At 41.8% G+C, this 19423-nt stretch overlaps 1 protein-coding gene across 2 annotated transcripts; it reads left to right on the top strand.

Annotated features, from left to right (window-relative positions):
- Nucleotides 1-10803: 10803 nt before the first annotated feature.
- On the top strand, nt 10804-14571 carry LOC128756150 (agouti-signaling protein-like). Of its 2 annotated transcripts, none has more exons than XM_053860407.1 (3): nt 10804-11465; nt 12995-13071; nt 13651-14571. In XM_053860407.1, exons 1-3 carry the CDS (start codon nt 11357-11359, stop codon nt 13846-13848), a joined length of 384 nt encoding a protein of 127 aa, XP_053716382.1. In that variant the 5' UTR covers nt 10804-11356; the 3' UTR covers nt 13849-14571. The 2 variants fall into 2 exon arrangements, with proteins under 2 accessions (XP_053716382.1, XP_053716381.1); XM_053860406.1 differs by having other exon boundaries at nt 13648-14567.
- The last annotated feature ends 4852 nt before the right edge of the window (nt 14572-19423 follow it).

Raw genomic sequence — 19423 nt, 5'->3', positions numbered from 1 at the left:
ATAATCTCACAGAGAGACTATTCACAAGGGATCAAGAAACTTCTATCTAGTTTTTTTTTATTACTTGTTTTAGATCAGATGACGCATATCATTCCATCATATAAACAAGATTTAAAATCATGCTAAAAGTGCTTCATATGTCTGGCCTCATAAACACAAACTAAGTACACAAGAATGAACAAGTGCCACGATGTCAGCAGGATATTTTATGTTTTCGATAATACTTTCTTTTACCTCTTGGGACCGAGTACCTCCGTCTGGAGGTGTGAAGCTGGAATTCACAGTTTAAAGGGTGAGACTCCTTCCTTTCCTTCCTTCTGCCGCTTATCCGGGGTCGGGTCGCGGAGGCAGCATTCGGAGCAAGGAAGCCCAAACTTCCCGATCCGCACAAACCTCCTCCAGCTCTTCCCGGGGGATCCCGAGGCGTTCCCAGGCCAGACCGGAGACATCATCTCTCCAGCGAGTCATGGGTCTTCCCCGGGGTCTCCTCCCGGTAGGACATGCCCGGAACACCCCCCCAGGGAGGTGTCCAGGGGGCATCCGGATCAGATGCCCGAGCCACCTCTGCTGGTTCCTCTCGATGTGGAGGAGCAGTGGCTCCACCCCGAGCTCCTCCCGGATGACCGAACTCCTCACCCTATCTCTAAGGGTGCGCCCAGCCACCCTGCGGAGGAAACTCATCTCAGCCGCTTGTATCCGTGATCTCATGCTTTCTGTCATTACCCAAAGCTGGTGACCATAGGTGGGAACGTAGATTGGTAGATCGGTAAATCGGAGAGTTCTTGCCCCAAGTGGTGGGTGAGACTCATCATTTCAAAAAGAGAAGGCACTCCTCAGTAGCTGTCTGGAAAACAGGAACTCTAGGGAAAGCCGAGACTCACCAGTCAGCCGAGAGGACCAGCAAAGGAAATGATCAAACCAATTCACGAAAAGCATGATTAAACATAGTCATAATAGTTGGGTCAATATGAAGGCGGGAGAGTTTCCTAAGGCGGAGCGCACCAATGAACGCTGGTCGTCTAGCAATATTCCTGACTGATGTGCTGCGAACGTGCCCAAGGCTCTTTCACGTTCCATTATTCATGGCCCTCATCTGCACGTTTGTACAGTGCAGTTGGTGTTCCTCAGGTCATGTGCATGAATCCCACCATGTCATCAATCCTCATGTTCCTTATTGTAGCATTATTGTAGGTGTTTTGTGTCCGATTAAAGCATTTCAGATGCTGCTGATGCATTTTCAATGGATCAGAAAGAGGATGCAGGCAGTTCTTTTCCAGATCTGCAATGCTATTTGCTGGTAACCACAATATGGAGGGGTTATGAAAGCAGCAACAAAGAAAAGGTGATCATGAAAAAAGGAACGATTGAATTTTATTGGATTCTATCTCGACAGATGTTATGTAATAAACTCTCATTGAGAAACACTTTCTGAGCAGCATCCACCTGGAATAGATACTGGGAATTTTTACTGCTGACACAAGCCATTAAAATCTTCGTATGTGGAAAAGGTTTTTCCCTCTTTTTTTCAAACATTGTTTTTCTGTATCCTATTTGCTTTTTTTAAGGGAAATGTTACCTCCATATGGTGAAAGCAACAGAAGCGTCTCACCGTGCTGCAGAGAACCATCAATGACAATGTCATGAAACCTCAGACAGTTCAACAGCACTAATGTTTTTGTCATGCAAATGCATTTGTTTACAACAACAACCCAACATACTGTCAAGAACATTCTCCCTCAGAGGCACAAAAAACATGCTAAATGCATAACAATTGTAATCTAATCTAAGTAGTCACCATTCTTGTGTTGATAAAATACAAAGTTACATTTAGAACAGAGGCAAAATGTGTGAGTAATTTAGCATTAATCGCGTGCCAACTCATCTTTAATGAGATTAAAAATTGTAATCTATTGACTCTGTAGAAGTCAAAGAATATGATGATGATGCCCACATTTATTTCGGGTGCGGAAAAGTCAGTCTGAATCTAGTTCTGATCCAAAGGTTTTATGCAAATCTTTGCATGAAACCGTTAAATGAAACAGTTCATCAACTCAGGTTTGATAGATAATTGATTGTTTTTGTCGAATTCCATTTTGTTGTTTTAAATAGTGTAATGGACTGAGTCTGAGGATGGGAGTGCCGTGTCTCCCTGGACCATTTGGTTCTGTTCATTTTATGCTGAAATGAAAGCATGTGTGTCTTTTCCAGACACTGCTTTCAAACAGAACCTTCCCATCATGCGCTATTTGTCAGACAATAAATAGCTTGTTGAATTACTCCACTCATACCACTCATTTTTCAAACTTGATGAAATGTGACAACATATCCCCCAAGTTACCCAATTCTATGTACCCCACCATCCACCACCAATAAAAGTGAGGAACTGAAGCAACTGACCCCAGTTCTTGTTATTGATTGATTTAAGGCAGATTTGGACGTTTACAAGTCCCAGGCTGAGTGGCATTTCTTTCAAGTTTTCAAGGACCCGAGCCTTATCCTTCAGTTGATGGATCTGCCCTTTTTAAATGCTCAGTAACGTTCAAAGAAGTCTGCATGGTCATCAACTAATAGTCCCACTGGTGCACATGTGTTGGGTTTTTACAGTTGACAACTTTGGAGGTGAGCTGTAACAATGAGAGCAAGAGAGTGGTGGGTAGTCAAAATAGATCTATAGTTTCCCAATTGTCCTGAGGCTCTTCAGTGTCCAGACCAGTGCACACAGAGACCAAGAGCAACCAAAATAAAGCAAATGTTGAATGAATTCACAACCACTTTCGTCTTGGTCTCACCCTCCTCAATGGTCTCTGTTTGCTGTGGTCTAGACTGCTACACTACTGTTGTAATGCTGGGGTGTCACAAAATTTTCAACAAGACAAACAAAATTGAAGTTAAATGAGCAGTATGTCAATGACATTCTCCGATGGGGCAAAAGTAGTTTGACTACAGTGCAATATGGGTTTGGCTTTTAATTGTTTAAGGATACTTTGAGCTTGTTTCTATCACTGTAAACACAGGAGACAGTCTGCTTTTCATCTTCAACATTCATCTGCTCGCCTGTCTTCAATCAAATTCCCTTTACCTCCATCACCTTTCCCAGATTAAGGCTGTGTCCCATTTCTCACCCTAACACTAGCACTGAGCACTAGAACTTGGTTTTGAGTGCCCTCCACTATGAAGTGCCCTCCGAAGAGGAAGTGAAGTGATTGACGTCCCTAAGAATTGGGACAACATTTCATGACGTCACCCGTAAAGACAACGTGTTACTGGCTGCTGTGCTGTGTTTTGTTTCCTGCATATCCACGTTTCCAAACGTTTTGGAAATGCCAGCTCCAGCGTTTTTGCAACCTTATCAGCACTGGTAATCTCACTTGGTTTGGTGAACCAACGGAGAAAAAATGGGCGGAGCTTAAGCCAGCTTTGCCACGATGTTGCGGCGATAGGTCTGTTAGAGGTATGACGATGTTAACGTTAGCCTGGATGCTAGCCGACTGTTGTTTGTTAAGAAGAAATAAAAACATACTGTTGTACATACATGTTGTGTTGTTCATGTTGTCTGACACGGCAGACCATTTAGGTCGCTAACGTGTGATACGAGAGAAAGTAAACAAACGAAAGTACTATCTATCCACACTTCATATTTCACTTTGTTTCAAGTCAGCTCCGGAGCGCTCTCGGCTTGAAGGGACCATTTCAAGTGGTGAACACTTCACCACTCGGCGCTCTGGCTATTGGGACACACTCCACTTACATGTGAACGCGCAAAAACGAGTGTTAGGGTCAAAAACGAGCGTTAGCGTGTTCATGGAGGATGTTCATGGAGAAGTACAGAGAAGGTCAGAAGGAGCGCCATTGTGTCTTTGTGGACCTGGAGAAAGCGTACGACAGAGTGCCAAGAGAAGAGTTGTGCTATTGTATGATGAAGTCTGGAGTGGTAGAGAAGCATGTTGGAGTGGTGCAGGACATGTATACCAGGTGTGAGACAATGGTGAGGTGTGCTGCAGGTGTAACACAGGAGTTCAAGGTGGAGGTGGGACTGCAGCAAGGCTCATCTCTGAACCCCTTCCTCTTTGCGATGGTGATGGACAGGTTGACAGATGAGGTTAGACAAGAATCCCTTTGGACAATGATGTTTGCAGATGACATTGTGATCTGTGGTGAGAGCAGGGAGCAAGTGGAAGAGAAGCTAGAGAGGTGGAGGTTTGCCTCAGAAAGGAGAGGAATGAAGGTTAGCCACAGTTAGACAGAATACGTGTGTGAGGGACCCAAGTGGACAGGTGAAGTTACGGGATGCAGAGACGAAGAAGGTAGAGGATTTTAAGTACTTAGGCTCAACTGGGGGTGATGGAGAGTGTGACAACGAGGTGAAGAAGCAGGTGCAGGCAGGATGGAATAACTGGAGAAAAGTGTCGGTGTGATGTGTGACAAAAGGGTGTCGACAAGGATGAAAGGGAAAGTGTACAAAAGGGTGGTGAGGCCAGCAATGTGAGCAGGATGGATAGGATCAGGAAGCAGTAGATCAGAGGGACAGCACGTGTCAGGTGTTTAGGGGACAAAGTCAGAGAGGCTAGATGGAGATGGTTTGGACATGTACAGAGGAGAGAGAGAGCCAGTACAGTAGGAAGATGTTGAGGTTGGAACTGACAGGTAGAAGGTGGAGAGGAAGGCCAAAGAGGAGATTTATGGAGGTGGTGAAGGAGGACACGAGGTTTGTAGGTTTGAGAGAAGAGGAAGCAGAGGACATGGTGAGATGGAGGAGAATGATCCGCTGTGGCGACCCCTGAAGGGAGACGCTGAAAGGAAAAGAAGAAGAAGGAGCGTGAGAAATGGGACACAGCTTTAGGCTGAACTTTATTTAAAAACAATGTTGGATAGGACAACAGGGACATTTTAGTAACAAGGACTGCTCTTCCGTTTGTTGACTTTCTCTTGTATCACACTTTAGTGACCCAAATGGTCTGCCGTGTCCGACAACATGAACAATACAACAATTATGTACAACAGTATGTTTTTATTTCTTCTTAACAAACAACAGTCGGCCTAACGTTAATGTCGTCATACCTCTAACAGATCTATCACCGCATCACTATCACTGACTGAAGCGTGGCTGCCAACGTGCGCCACACGGCCCCTCTGACCTGGAGACATTTTATCCTTCACAGCGGCCGGCTGTGAACCATCAGCCAACACAGCAAACTCCACACGTGTGAGTTGCAGAGTAAAACATTAGCAGATACAAAAAAGTAGGCATGTGATGTTTTATTACTTTAATACTTGGAGTTGATTCCTCCCAATATCCGTCAAATCCTATCTGCCTGCCAGATTCCCGGGAGCTATAAACATATGTGTAAATCCCATTCCAAGGATTATTTTTTTTTTTTTTTACAAATTTTAAGGACATAAAAGATTGCATGGACCTGTGTGACGGAATGACAAGACAAAAAAAAAACTTGAACCCTTTTAAGTCTCATGAAAACAGAAAGAAAGAGACGGAAGGACAGACATATAGATGAAATGAGTTCTCTCAGTTATGTAACTTCTATTTGTTAATGACACGTTTCTTTGTTTCAACCATTATGTCATGTTGATAACCCCCTACAGAAAAATTAATGGAAACCACAGAGCTTTTCTTTTCTCACTACCTACCACTTCTTCTTCTGGAATTAATTAGTGTTGTTTTCCAGGATGTGCCCCCCTCTATTACCCCACAGCCACTGTCAATACATAGGTCGACAGTGGCTGTGTAAACTACACAAGGAAACTTTTTTTTAAACAGCCGGCTAACCGGCCACTTTCGATACAAGTTTTAATACACATGATCAGGTGAGATTTCATCATTAAAAAGAGATCAGTTTTCTGATGGTGTGGCGGCTCTCGTGGAAGACTCCAGCCAGATGGCCACAGTTTGCTGACAGCGGCACAAGAAACATGTCAGAGTAGAATCACACAGCTGCGCCAGTGCGCCCCGTGATTAACACGTTAGATGTGAACAAAATAAATATCTCAAACATTTGCACTCACCAAGCGCTAAGTGCCAAACTTTCTCCCTCTGGTTATCTCGCCGGTTTAGACGCTGGGGAAATGCAGGTGCGGAGAACAGCGCGATACACGCTGGAATGTCACCAAACATCTGTGGTTTCATTGCTCTGAAGCTAGTTTGCCCATAAATATCCTCATATGTTTAAGCCACAGGCTTCCGAGAGCGAGAAACGAGTAGCGGTTATTAGTCCTAATGATGTATGAGTGTCCACTCACAGGACGCGTACAAGTCACGTTCAACGTGAGGCCAGCTGGAAGGCCTCGCTGTCCCCAACTCGTGATCTCATTGGCTCTTGCAACTATCCATCAACTATATGTGTCCGTTCACTCTGAGGGCACCTGCGCCTGCACTGTTGCTGCTGAAGGCCTTGGACATGGCGACACAAGCTAGCTGAATCCTGACTGGATGAAAACTCTAACCTGGGATATACTATGACATAAGTATGATTATTATATATACTATATGTAGTATATTTTGTGAAAATACATAAAAATGAAATTCACTTTTGTCATAAATATGCTCATGATTTCTGGTCATGTTGGGCCAGCAGAGAAGGCCTTGCTGGCCCTGACGGCCTGCCACTGCAAAAACCAAAATAATAGTCATATTATATAGTCATATACTCATATATCATATAGTCAATAAGAGTCAAAATCAAGCTCTGTAAATGGAGGATTATCGTTGTTGCCTTGTCTATAGGCAGCATTTGTATTGATGTAAGTCCACGCAGTAGAAAGGTCAGTGATTTCCATACAGTCTTAAAAGAGCATTTCACTTCTAAACTAGTTTTGTAAAAGTTGTCCAACATGAAGAGGGATTAATGATGAATGAACAGCTCTGCCTCCACAGTCGGTCAGAGCAGCACAGCAGAGGTCCTGGAACGGCGGTGGAAAGCTCCGGGCGAAAACTCTGCATTGAGGTTTTTAATAAGCCTGAACAGGACTAAGCGGTGGTTAACTGATGTATGTATGTACAGTATGTATGGAAAATGCCTATAATTTCACTGGTCTAATATAATGAGGCTGAGTGTATTGGCCGCATGAAGCTCATTAGCTTGTAAAAATCCATTTATTAGCTCCATTGTTATTTAAACCAGTTCAAAGCGCGGGAAAAGTCTTGCAGTGTGGAAACTATTGTACTCTGGGTGAGAGATCAAGTGAGGCGATGAGGAGAATGCAGCAGGGTGGAACGAGTGCGACAAAAGAACAGCAGCAAGACTGAACGCCAGGCGGTATCGTACGTTGTGAGGGCTCATGGCGTTCTGGAGCGACGGCAGGGATGGTCAAATACACCCACAGTTACATTCAGTTTCATTCTTCCTCGACACCACAGTTTAGCTCGAAGCATAATAGTGTTGTTCTCGGCATCCATCGTTGTGGTATCAGATCATATGAAAGCCGCTCTCAAGAGTCCGTCAGAAGAATGTTCAATATTTTCGTTTCTTTCTCTTGCTGCCTTCGTGGGTGTCCTGAGCACCAAAAACAACATCGGCCAAGTCCAGATGAGCTGAACTCTCCTGTCTCCATTCATTGAAACAGCCATAACGTGCGGCTCAATAAGTACATCGTCAAATGTCATCTTACTTTGAAGGATAACAGTCTGCAGGAGGAAAACAGTCTGTTTACTTTGAAGATCCCGCCATGGTTGACGAGTAATTCAGGCTTGTCATGTTTATATTAACATCTTATTGTGATATTGTTTTTCATGCTTCATTGCTTTTAAATGTCACAGCAAACATCTGCTATCTTCGTAGGCAGTCCAAAATAACGGAAGAGCTGATTTGTCTCAATGGAGATGAAAGTTTGACGTAAAAGCAGATGTGATTGAGGAAAGTAATAAAAACAAGGGGGTGGGGGGTAAATAAGGACCCAAGAGAGGGCGAGCTGTTAACATGCTTATTGACATGATCCCTCTAGGTGTTTTTCATCTGCATGCTGATGTTATAGGTCAGGCATGTTCAACCCACAGCCTAATGTCATTACACTGTTATTCTGAGAAGCTCTCCCAACATGGATGAGGATCAGCAGAGTTAAGCTCCAGTCAAAATAAAATAAAGGTCCATTCATTGGGCTGAGTTTATGGTTAAGGCTGGCCAGAGTGTAAAAGTTGGGAAACTTTCAAGATGTTTTTCCAAATCATTGGGTCTGTTATGTAGGTCTCCATTAAAATAAATCTGGAAAACTACAACAGGCATCGACCGTCCTCATCCGGCTTATCCTATTTACATCATTCGTCCTTGCAAAACCAATTCTCTACCTGTTACTTGGTCTTATTCGTGGTCTTCTTCTTCTCATTTGACCTCAAGTTCTAACCTGCTTTGTCTCTCCTCCTCTCCACGTGTCCAAACCACTTTGTCTCCAAAGGTTAGGGAGGCCAGGTGAGAAATGAGCCTACCATTTCTATTCTTGTCCTTCCTAGTCCTAGTCCCTTCCAAAGAACACCAGAACATCTTCAGTCCCACCATGTCTATCGCTGCCTTTGTTCCAGCGTCTCTAAGCCACAATGGCTGGCAGCTCTTAGCCTGATACTCTTCTGCCACAGATCACCCCTGTCAATCATCCCCATCTGTTTCACCCTGCCCCATTCATACCTGTGCAGCTGCGAATAACATCCAAATATTGGTAATTCCCATCTGTTTATTGAAGAATGCTACAGACAACATACTTTTCTCCTCCAAACAAACACAGCTAGAGTTCTTTAATGGCGGGAAAAAGCATCAAGCTCTTAACTTTACGGTCCTTTCACTAACATCTATGGACTTGTTGGCTGAAAAACAGATGAGGATTTCCAGACGTAAATAAGGTTATGCTACATAGATGGATATGCCACACAAGTGAAGAGAACTCCCACTGACGGAGGGGGACTTCCCCACACAGGGTGTTGAGATGAATCTGCAGCCGGCTGCCAAACTAAGTTGGCGTCTCTCCGACTCTTCATGGGGATCCTCTTTTAATGAAAGATGAATTCCTTCCTCACAGTGCGGAGCCATGTGCAGACAAATTGAATGTCTAAAACAATTGTTTTGATGCTAAGCAATGAGTCAATCAACATTTGTCCACATGATCACAGACGTCCTTTCATGTCTTCTTCATTTCTGTTATCACTGTTAAAACTGTAAAAACGGAGTGTCATCTATCCCATTATCCTTTGCATGAGACACGTATGAGGTTTTGTGGGAAATCTCGAGGTAAAATACAGTGTTTTGTATAGGCGCCATATTTATTATTATTAAAAAATAATTTTACAGCATTGGGTGGAACGTTGTCAGTGGCGGTTTCAGGTACGGGCGAACCGCGCATCTGCATGGGGCGGCCTTATTTGGGGAGCCGCATGAGTCCTGTAAAATAAATAAATAGATAAATATGCACCAGACGCCATGTTATACTGGTGCAACACACGAACTGTCACGCTCTAACACTGACAGTATGACTGGAAAATTAACTAGAAATGAAAATCACAGTTTTTTAACTTTGAAAATCAGATTTTTTTTTTTTTACAAAAAAAGGAAAAGGAATCAGCAGTGAACTTTGGATTCATTTTTCAACCAAGAAACTGCAGGTGATGGGTCCAATGTTGCTCCAGCAGCGGAGGGAGGAGGACCAGGATTCAGGCTGTTCACAATGTTAACTGGGATTGAGAGAAATTAATATGTTTTATTAGGATCTTTTGGGAGTAGTGATTGTTTGTTTGATAAACAAAGTATATATTTCAAACATTATCGCAGTAAAATGCATTACTTTTAAAAATATATAGGCTAGAACCAGTTACCAGTACTTTAACCACTATACCACCTTTTGTCTACACTGGGAAAGGGATCCTTCATGCAGCTAAAAAAATGACACTACACTTACGTTGTCGTTCGCAGGAGGTCAGTTTTATCTATTCAGTTGGATGGGAGGCACCGGCGAGGTAGGTGCGCCCGGGGGGTAATTCAGCCAACTCTTCCACACTACAGTGAATGTTTGTTAGTGCATGTGTGTAACTCTTCAAACATGGAAGACCCTGATAGGGCCCCGACGTTAAATCTTGCAAACAATATAGTACATTACAAAAAAGGCAGGCACTTGAGCGGCAGTTCATTCTCATTCATTGCCAAATGCAGCAAAATCAAAAGCCATTTCCAAATAGGTCATCTTTGCTTTCACCTTCCACCCTGGTGTGTTGATGCTTGAGTCAAGAATTTCATTTGGCAGGGAAGTCAATGACCCAACAGTTACGGAGTTTTAAAGGTGGTTGAAATGAAAGAAAGCTGCAGAAGAAAGCTTTACAAAGGCTAACTTTAACCTACACCAGATATGATGCCCCCACCATCGCACTCCGGCGGGTGTCAGTACACGTGTTCTTCTGAACCGGAGGAAAACACATGGCACACAAGTGGGCAGGGAGAAAGACAAACAACCAGCTCCTCCAACACATCAGCGACTTTTGTTTTTTACTTGTTCAACCCCGGGAGCCACTTCCTTTTCCCAGGACCGTCGTGAAGCCGCTTTATCATCGTCTTCGCAGAAAGTCTTCTGGAAGCCTGAGTGGCCCCTGTTATTCAAATATTTTTTATTATTTGTTTATTGTTTATTTATTTTACTGTCATCACAAGGCGTTGATGCCTTTCCCAGCTACTTGGTGGCATCAAGCAGCCAGGCTGAAACCACTCATAGAGACACACTTCACAGTTCAGCAGTGGCAGCTGGTAGCGTTGCTCCAGATTTCGTACTACTTACATAAAGTCATATAGATGGGTTTAAAGGAATGTTTTATTCATCATTTTTGATAAATAAACCAGTATGAGTCGTTTCACTACATGTCTCCTGTAAAATGAAAGAAACAGCTTCCTCTTCATTACGTTTTGTGGGGCCCATGAAAAAGTACCCAGAGGAAACTCACAAAAGCAAAGTATGAAGGGACTTGACCTGAAAAGTTTTTATCTTAGAAAATGCATGCATTCATTTTATTTTTTGTTTTTCACTGGAATGTATTTGAACTATCTCCCAGAAGTAGCTTTAATTAATTTTTTTTTTTTTTACCATCACTCTGACTTCATTGCTTATAGTAAATGTCAGTACTCATTCTGAAACCAGACATTGGACATCACTGCCAGTCTTAAGTCTGCCATCAGTTTGCCCAACAGTCGCGCAGTTTAATGGTCTGAAATCCACTTGTTGCCGGGATCTAACGATCGCAGAGCGGAGTGAAAGAGGGCGGGGCCCGTGACCAGACTATAAATGGCCCTCCAGTCAGTCGCAACTCATTCACAAGTTCACGGTGACAAGTGACTGATGTCTCCATCGGAAGTTTAAAATCCCGACAAGAATAAGTCGCAGGATGAAGTTGCTTTTCCTCTGTTTGTTCCTCCTGCATGTGTCGCTGGTCGATGGCCGGATCTTCACCCGCCATGACCACCGCAAGAGCCCGGCAAACCCCCAGCGCACAGGTCAGTGCCCGAGCCACGGTTTCTTGTCTCTAGGTCGGTCACTGAAAAATAGCCAACGATGAAATTGCCAGCGCGTTGTTATGTCAGTGAGGGGATTTATTGATGCATGTAACGAAACGGTGAAAGTTTTACCGACAAAAATCATATTCCAGTGCAGTTATAATGCAATAAAAAACTATCAAAAAATGAAATGCAATTGTATTAATTGTGATGATTAAAAAAAAGCTCCTTTTTATTCGAAGTATGAGATGAATTTGAGCACCTAATATATCTATCTATATATCTATCTATCTATCTATCTATATATATATTCATCTATATATATCAAATTCATTTCATACTTATACTATATATGTATATATATATATATATATATATATATATATATATATATATATAGTAGAAGTAGAAGTAAATAATATTAATAATAATATTATTATTATTAATAATAATAATAATAATACAATTATTCCAAGAGTCACTCTGCAAAATACGTCAACTATCATATAAAACATCATAAAATCAACACCCCATTTAATTTCATTGATCTTGCTGTTGGCTCATACGAATACTGATGTTTTTAATTTATCAACACTGTTTAACGTTTAATCTTAACGTGGCTTGATTGTTTCTATAGCTGTGGTTTCTCAGCCATAAAATATAATTGCCAACTGATGACTAGTTTTCATGATTTCCATGTGCAGCTCAGTTTAATGATGTCATTAAACAGAAAAACAAATACTGCAAAATCCAACCAGTTCTGTGTGAATGGATTTGTAATCGTCAACATCCACCTGCTTTTCATTACTGCTGTACGGTTCATGCGCGGCTGATTTGCGTGCATGTCACTCACGCGCACGAGGTGTGAAGTTCTGTCAGACTACATGCAAATATTTCCTTGTTTGTCCGATTGTTTGCTTGATGTGTCTTCAGCTGCATCTTATTTGCGCCTTCACAGTGCTCTCTCTGTACTAACAGCAATGATGGATAACAGCTGGATTATACCAGGCTTTTTTGAATCATGGGTTTTATATGCTTGTAAAATGATTGTAGTTATCATCATGTAGAATTCTCCAAAAGTTTACAGGTGTATTTTAATGGCACTCATCTGCTGTAAATTTGGCTGTACATCAAGTTTTTGATCTGATCTTGAGGCGCAGCTCATTCCACAAAGTCAGGCACAGTTGGCGTTCGTCTCTGCAGTGAGCTTCTTTGGGAAAGTGCTTGGCCTATATCCTAAACAAGTTAAGCCTATCTAGGTATAGATAGAAAGTAGAGTTAGAGATACAGAAAGAGCCATTGAACAAGGCCGTCTAGCGGACAGAGAAAGAAGTGTCTTTTCAAAGGTTCCTGGAACAATTTACGACTGGTTTATGCTCTAGAGCATAAAGCTGTCATGTAAATCCTGTCTGCTTTTGTGGAAGCCCGGCTTCATGTTTGGAAGTATTCTAACTCAGGAAATATTTCATTCACAATGTTCAGAAAAGGTTTCAAGACGCAAATGTTTTTTGTGAAATTGTGTCCCAAAGGAGCCGTGACCGTCGGCAGGCAGAGAACTCTGTTCGCGAGGAGAGGACAATATGAACGGCAGAGAATACATCATCAAGTAAGTCCAACTTTGACTCTCATTTTCATCAAACCCAGAAACACTAGTAAAATCTAAATATATATTTAATCAGTAATCATTAAAACTTGATAACCTATGCATCAATATACCCCATCACTAGTGAGCCCCAGAGCTTTACTGCCCTTTGCTCTCGCTTCCCTCGATGGTGGTAGGGAGCATGATTTATCATGCACTGAAGGTTCTGTCACAGGTCGTAAAAAATGAATGACCATTCAGTGTGATTGAAGCGCTTTAGTGCTTTAGTGTCACTTGTTTTTTTTCATAGCAGGTGTGTCAAACCTAAGTCACGTGGGCCACATTCGGTCCATAATTTAATTATGTATGGCCATAGTTTCTGCTGCTATTCTCATAATTGGCTGCAGCTGTTGAAGTTCTAAAACACTTTAGTTTTGAGAGAAAAAAAAAGTTAAATTATTTTCTGTCCTCTAGCTAGCATTTGCCTGCCCATTCCAGTCAAACATGCCGATCAATTCTCTCACTTTTTCTTTGTTTTTCTGTTGATCGAACTACACAAACTCCCTGTGCTCTTCTCTTTGTCTTCCCATTGCCTCGCAGAAGCATAAACAGGTTCCAGTCTCTCCGAACAACCTCCCTGTGAAAAGTACCTCTCACCCGGCCCCGCAGTGCTCTCAGCTGACTCAGAGCTGTTTGCCACAAACAGGCTGCTGCGACACTTTCGCCAAGTGCCATTGCCACTTCTTCAACGCCATTTGCTTCTGCCGGAGATTAAATTCGCCCAACAAGTTGAAAACATAAGCAGCAGAGCACGAGGAAACTCCATGGACCCGCACCATGGCAGAGCTGCTTGAGTATCAGAGCAGTTCTGCCCCCTACAGGCAATAAATAAACTCGGCGTGAAAGGCAGCTGCTCAGATAACCTTGGATCTGCTATGATCTTTTTCATTCATCTTTTTCATTTTCGTCATCAACTGCTTATTCCCTCTATGCAGTCACCGAGGGCTTGAGCCTGTCCCAGCAACATAGGGCAAGAGGGTCGAGGGTCACCTCGACAGGTCGCCAGTCCATCGCAGGACACATACAGAAAGCACCACATCACTGACTGACAGGTCATTTGAACTCAATATATTTTTGGACCATGGGAGGAAATCAGAGTGTCTAGACGGAAGCACAGGGAGAGCATATCGACCACACACAGAAGGGGCTCAGGCTCCCTCCAAAGCCGATACTGTTACTGCATGAGCTCTTCTTTAAATGTTTTTGTACTCTTGTGTTACTGCAGTGGTTCTAACTCGCCAGCGTTCAGTGGGAGGATTGAAACAGTTATAAGCTATCGGTTAAATGAATGTATTGTCTGTTTATGTTACTCTCTTTCATAAGATGTGAATGATTTACTGTTGCATGTTTTTTGTTTTTTCTAACGAATGCAGCTGCAGATCCTGTGACACAATACATTTGTCATTAGTGAAAAACGACTCTGAGAATGAATCTGAAAATGTTTTTTATTACTGTTTTCATCTGTTCTGAAATAACTAATAAAGAAGCAAAAAAAATCTGGAGACTCGTCCTTTATACAGTGAGAGTATTTTCAATCTCAATGTAACACTAAAACAAGTTAATTTGATTCCTTTATTGGTTTTGCTGCTACTTTTGCATTATAGAGTCACTGACTTGGCTGTTGCTACGCACATCTTGATATTTAACATGTCTTAGCTCATAAAGCTCTCGCTGATCTTCATCCTGTTGATGTTGATAATCATTTCCAGTTTCAGGACAGAATCTAGAGAGGAACATCCTTCATTTATCACTGTCCACATGTGAGGACTGCAAGGCAGAAGGAAGGTAAAATTTTGAAAACAGTGAGACGCGTCTTTCTTTATGTGAACAATGAAATAGCTTCACTTTTCTTTATCCTTGTTTACTTCTTCACTCTGGTTGGACAGTAGCTCTGAAGCAGAGACGGAGCAGTTGGAAGTGGCAGACACGAATGAAGACTGGGGTTTTCGGAACTGCGAGAACATTTTTCAACAAGTAAATTGCTGTTGATTGATTGCGCGTCTTGAGGGAGCAGATAGTCTTTCTCTTCTCACGCACTGTTATGATAGAAATCAGAGCCACGGAGGTCCGATTAGTCCTCACAAGTTTCCCATCTGCATCTGTGTCATGTTTTGACTAGACCAAATTAAGTTGAGATATGACATGAAGATTTCTCCATGCTCTTGAAACTGACAACGGCTTGTCCTTCTTCCCAGTGATCTGGGTCAGATAGCATGAAGGCAAACTGGACTCAGAAGTCCCACGAACAAGCTCCATGTTACCAATGTCAGTAACAATTCCAGCTGCAGGACAAGAAGTGTTTCAATGAAGTTTTCCTGAAATACTGATGGCAGGACATGAGAGAATTTTGGTGACATTGTAGTTTACAACTGGGTGTAAACTATAACTACAACTACTCAATGTTTGCTACGCCCTTCCAGAAGAGCAGCACATTCTTATTAAGTCCTACTGTGTGTCGTGCTAGTGAGTTATGGGACATTACTGCCACCTGTTGCCCCACGATCAATGATATTTAAAATGCTTAAGAAAAGCTTTGGTTTTTATTGATAAAACAAATGTAGCACGACAAAAAATCTCTCTCTCTCTCTCTCTCTCTCTCTCTCTCTCTATATATATATATATATATATATATATATATATATATATATATATATATATTAGGGCTGTCGACGTTAACGCGTTAATCTACGAGATTAATGTGACTGTGATTAACTAATTAAAATAATTTGACGGCGTTAACATAATTTATGTCACTGCGCATGCGCGACTCCTGACACCGAAGCCGGAAACTTTTGGACATCCGGGTCTTGGTTTTGCGTGTAATCTACTGCCGCTAACACCAGATTGGATGCGATGGAGAACGTTGGAAGAGGATTATTGGATGGAACGTTTTTTTTTTTTTTCAAAACGCTGAGTGACGGAACAACAGACCGCTCTAAAGTTGTGTGCTCAATTTGTAAGTCTGAGTTCCGCTACCACCGTAGTACGTCCACGCTACGATATCATTCGAAAGCGAAACACCCAACGGAAAGCACCGCATCTTCTGCCAGCCGCCGGACAACGCTCCCCGAGTACAGTCGGTCAATCTCCAAACCTGTGAAAGAAAAAATCACGAATGCTTTGGCGGTTTGGGTTGCCGCGATTGTCGACCAGTTAACATTGTGGAGGATGCTGATCTACCCTGCGCTGCTCACATTTTGCAACGGACAGTCACCGTCGCCCTAAAAGACTGCGGTTTTGAAAACGTCCTCGCTAAAAGTCGGAAAATAGTTGGACATTTCAAACACAGCCCATCAAATGCTCGTGATTTAAGAGCACAACAGACTGCACACGGACAGCAGGTTTCACTGTCAGGCCACACTGTCCAAAAGAAAAGAGCAGCATTGACTCCAGAAGATGTAAATAAGCTTGTGTGTCTCAGTAACTGGCTGCAAGAAAAGCAAAGTTAAGCCTAATTCAGTGAAGAAAGCAAAAGAGATTTTCCTAGTTTAAAGTGTTAAAGTTAAAGTGTTTTTGCACTATACCAATAACAATGTGAATGTTTAAGTTCATTTTGAGCACTTGATATACTGTTAGGTCACTTTATGGCCTTTTTGTGGCAATATAGTTGTTCATTGTTTGAGATACCAGTGGATGTGTTGTGATGGGTAAGCTGCGTCATTTCATAGAAGAAGCAGATTTGTCTGTTCTTGGTTTTCTTTAGTTTTATTTATTTATTTATTCAATTTTATTTTGATGTTTTTTGGCCATAGCATTGGTTTGTAAGCTAACAGCCCTTGTGATTTGTATTTGCCCTAATAAAAGAAAACTAAATAAAAAAATTACAAATTACTTGACTGGTTTACTAATCTCTTTCAATCTACATATCTTAATAGTTTTGTGTTTGCCTGAATACACAGACGTTCAAACTTTAATCGCGATTAATCGCGATGAATTAATTAAGGAAAATGAGATTAATTAGTTAATTTTTTTTAATCTATTGACAGCCCTAATATATATATATATATATATATATATATATATATATATATATATATATATATATATATATATATATAAAAGAGTAGTTTTAATACTTCACTCAGTGTTTTTGTTGTTGTTTTGGGTTACCTGGATACTAAACACAACTTACTTACCAGTGCCAGTCAAGTGGTGCATGAAAAAAAAGTCTTTTACCTAAATCTGAGACTTTAAGACATTAATTATGACTAACCAAAAAACAAAAATAATAACTTGATTAAATAATTGACAGGAAGCAGTTTAAGGGACGGATAATTAAGTTAGCTTCATGTGCGTGTGTCCCCGAACTCTTGAAATATGCTGTGTCTGGTTTAAAAAGGAGTCACTACAACCCTTTGCACCTGTTTTAAATCTTTGTGTTTCATTAATCCTTTCTAAATGAGATTTTCTGTTTTGCGTGTACTGTCAAGCCAATAAGCAGATTTACACGGAAAACAATAGTTGAGACATGAAGTTCTCAGGCTTTAATGGTACCTCATGTAAATCTCATATTTTTTCCCAACCTACTTCAAGTTGTTGCTAAAATTGCTGCCAGTCTAGGCATAAAAAAGAAGATAACAGATTGATGCTGACATTCAGGTCTTTACTTTGTGTTGTATTCCATTTATCCATGAAGAGAATTGTCAAACATGTCGTGTCTCATTGGTTCTACAGCTGCCCACTTTTCCATATGTATCATGCTGCTGTGAACTCAATAACCAAACAGCAGATGAGAAACAGAATTTGGAAAACCCACTGGAGCCCCCCATCGGCAGGTACCAACTGGACGATCCATCTCATGTGTAATGTCAGTGTTTATTTCCTTTTGCACATCTTGCAATGCATGATAATGTGAAAAAATGTGAAACTCAAGAGGACGACACAGGCAGGCGGCAAAATGATTCAGTGGGGGAAAAAATGTTGCTTAATATGGGGACGTGCAGGTAATGAGAGGCAGCTGTTGGGAGGAGACGGGAGGTTCGAAAAGCAGTCAGAGATCGGTGGCGGGGTTAATAGTTATAATAACAAAACATGACCGTCTCACGTGCAATAATGATTTTGTTTAACTCACGTGAGCTGGATGGAATGCGGGAGGATCCAGCTGATACACGTCTTCACTTTTGGGAATTTCATTTCACCAACCGAAATGTTTTATTAATGTATCTGTATCTGTACAATGACAATTCATGCAGCGGAAAGGTTCAATTTTTTATTTATGTATTTATTTTGTCTTTCGTTGTTTGATAGTTTGTGACTGCACTGTGTTTTATTGTAGCTTTGTGTTTCTATCTGTACTGACGCTTTGTGAACGTCTTTGGTGTTTGTAGTGTATCTTTATAATGGTCTTTGGCTTCTTTTGGTTTTGTCATTGACTGTTGCTGCTGTGACACATTGAATTTGTCTACTGTGGAACAAATAAATCTAATCTAATCTATATCCGCCATGCAGAGAATAAAAAAAAATCCCTTATAATCATACTGTGGTTTATCGTCACCTTTCGACCAACTACAAAATGCACACATCTCCTAACTATTATGGCACTATTGCACTAAGTAGCCCAAACGTGTGCCACTGAGAGAGGTTTACTCTCAGCCAACAGAAAAGCCTCACCTTGTCGGGAACATTCTGGTCTGAACTACACGTGAACCTTTCCTCTGGCAGCTGCACGGAGCCTATGAGTGATGACTAACCTCAGTCTGGTTCACAGACTTCTGCCATCATCATCGAAACATTTGTGGCCGTAGGGGCATGCTAGCCTCTCAAGATTCAAATCTTGTCCTGGCGCTTTAGACATTTGCACTTCAATGATAGCCTTCATTATTCCCAGTCTGGGAAGCACCTCGCTCCTCCCGAGGGCCCTCACTTATAGACACCGTCTACTTCCTCAGGTCGACTAAAATAAGAGCAGCTGTTCCAACAATAGAAGGAGCCTCTCACTCCCTGACTTATTTGACATCAAATAAGGAGACACGGTAGCAGACATGTTCCTGTCTGTTTCAATGATCATGTGTATGAGTGGCAGGGTTCAGTCAACGGCCGATTGACTTGCACGTCGTGTCCATGCAATTTGACAAGTCAAATGATCTGATCGTGAGGAGCAAGTTGAAGCAGAGGTGATGTTCGTGCAAGGAAATAAGGTCAAAACTTGACGGGTGGAACAATTTAGCACGAGTTGGGATCATATGTGGAACCACCAGCAGGTGAAGGAGTGAAGCCGACCGCATTCCTTTTAACAAGAAAAATCTGAGCGATGCCAAGACCTGCAAGTGAAACCTTAAGTGAGATTAAGAATCGTGCAGAGCAGCGCTATACAAAG

This window comes from Synchiropus splendidus, chromosome 3, assembly GCF_027744825.2.
Source record: "Synchiropus splendidus isolate RoL2022-P1 chromosome 3, RoL_Sspl_1.0, whole genome shotgun sequence".
Taxonomy (NCBI): domain Eukaryota; kingdom Metazoa; phylum Chordata; class Actinopteri; order Syngnathiformes; family Callionymidae; genus Synchiropus; species Synchiropus splendidus.
The sequence above is the reverse complement of the archived record's forward strand: the minus strand, read 5'-3'. Positions and strand labels throughout refer to the sequence as shown.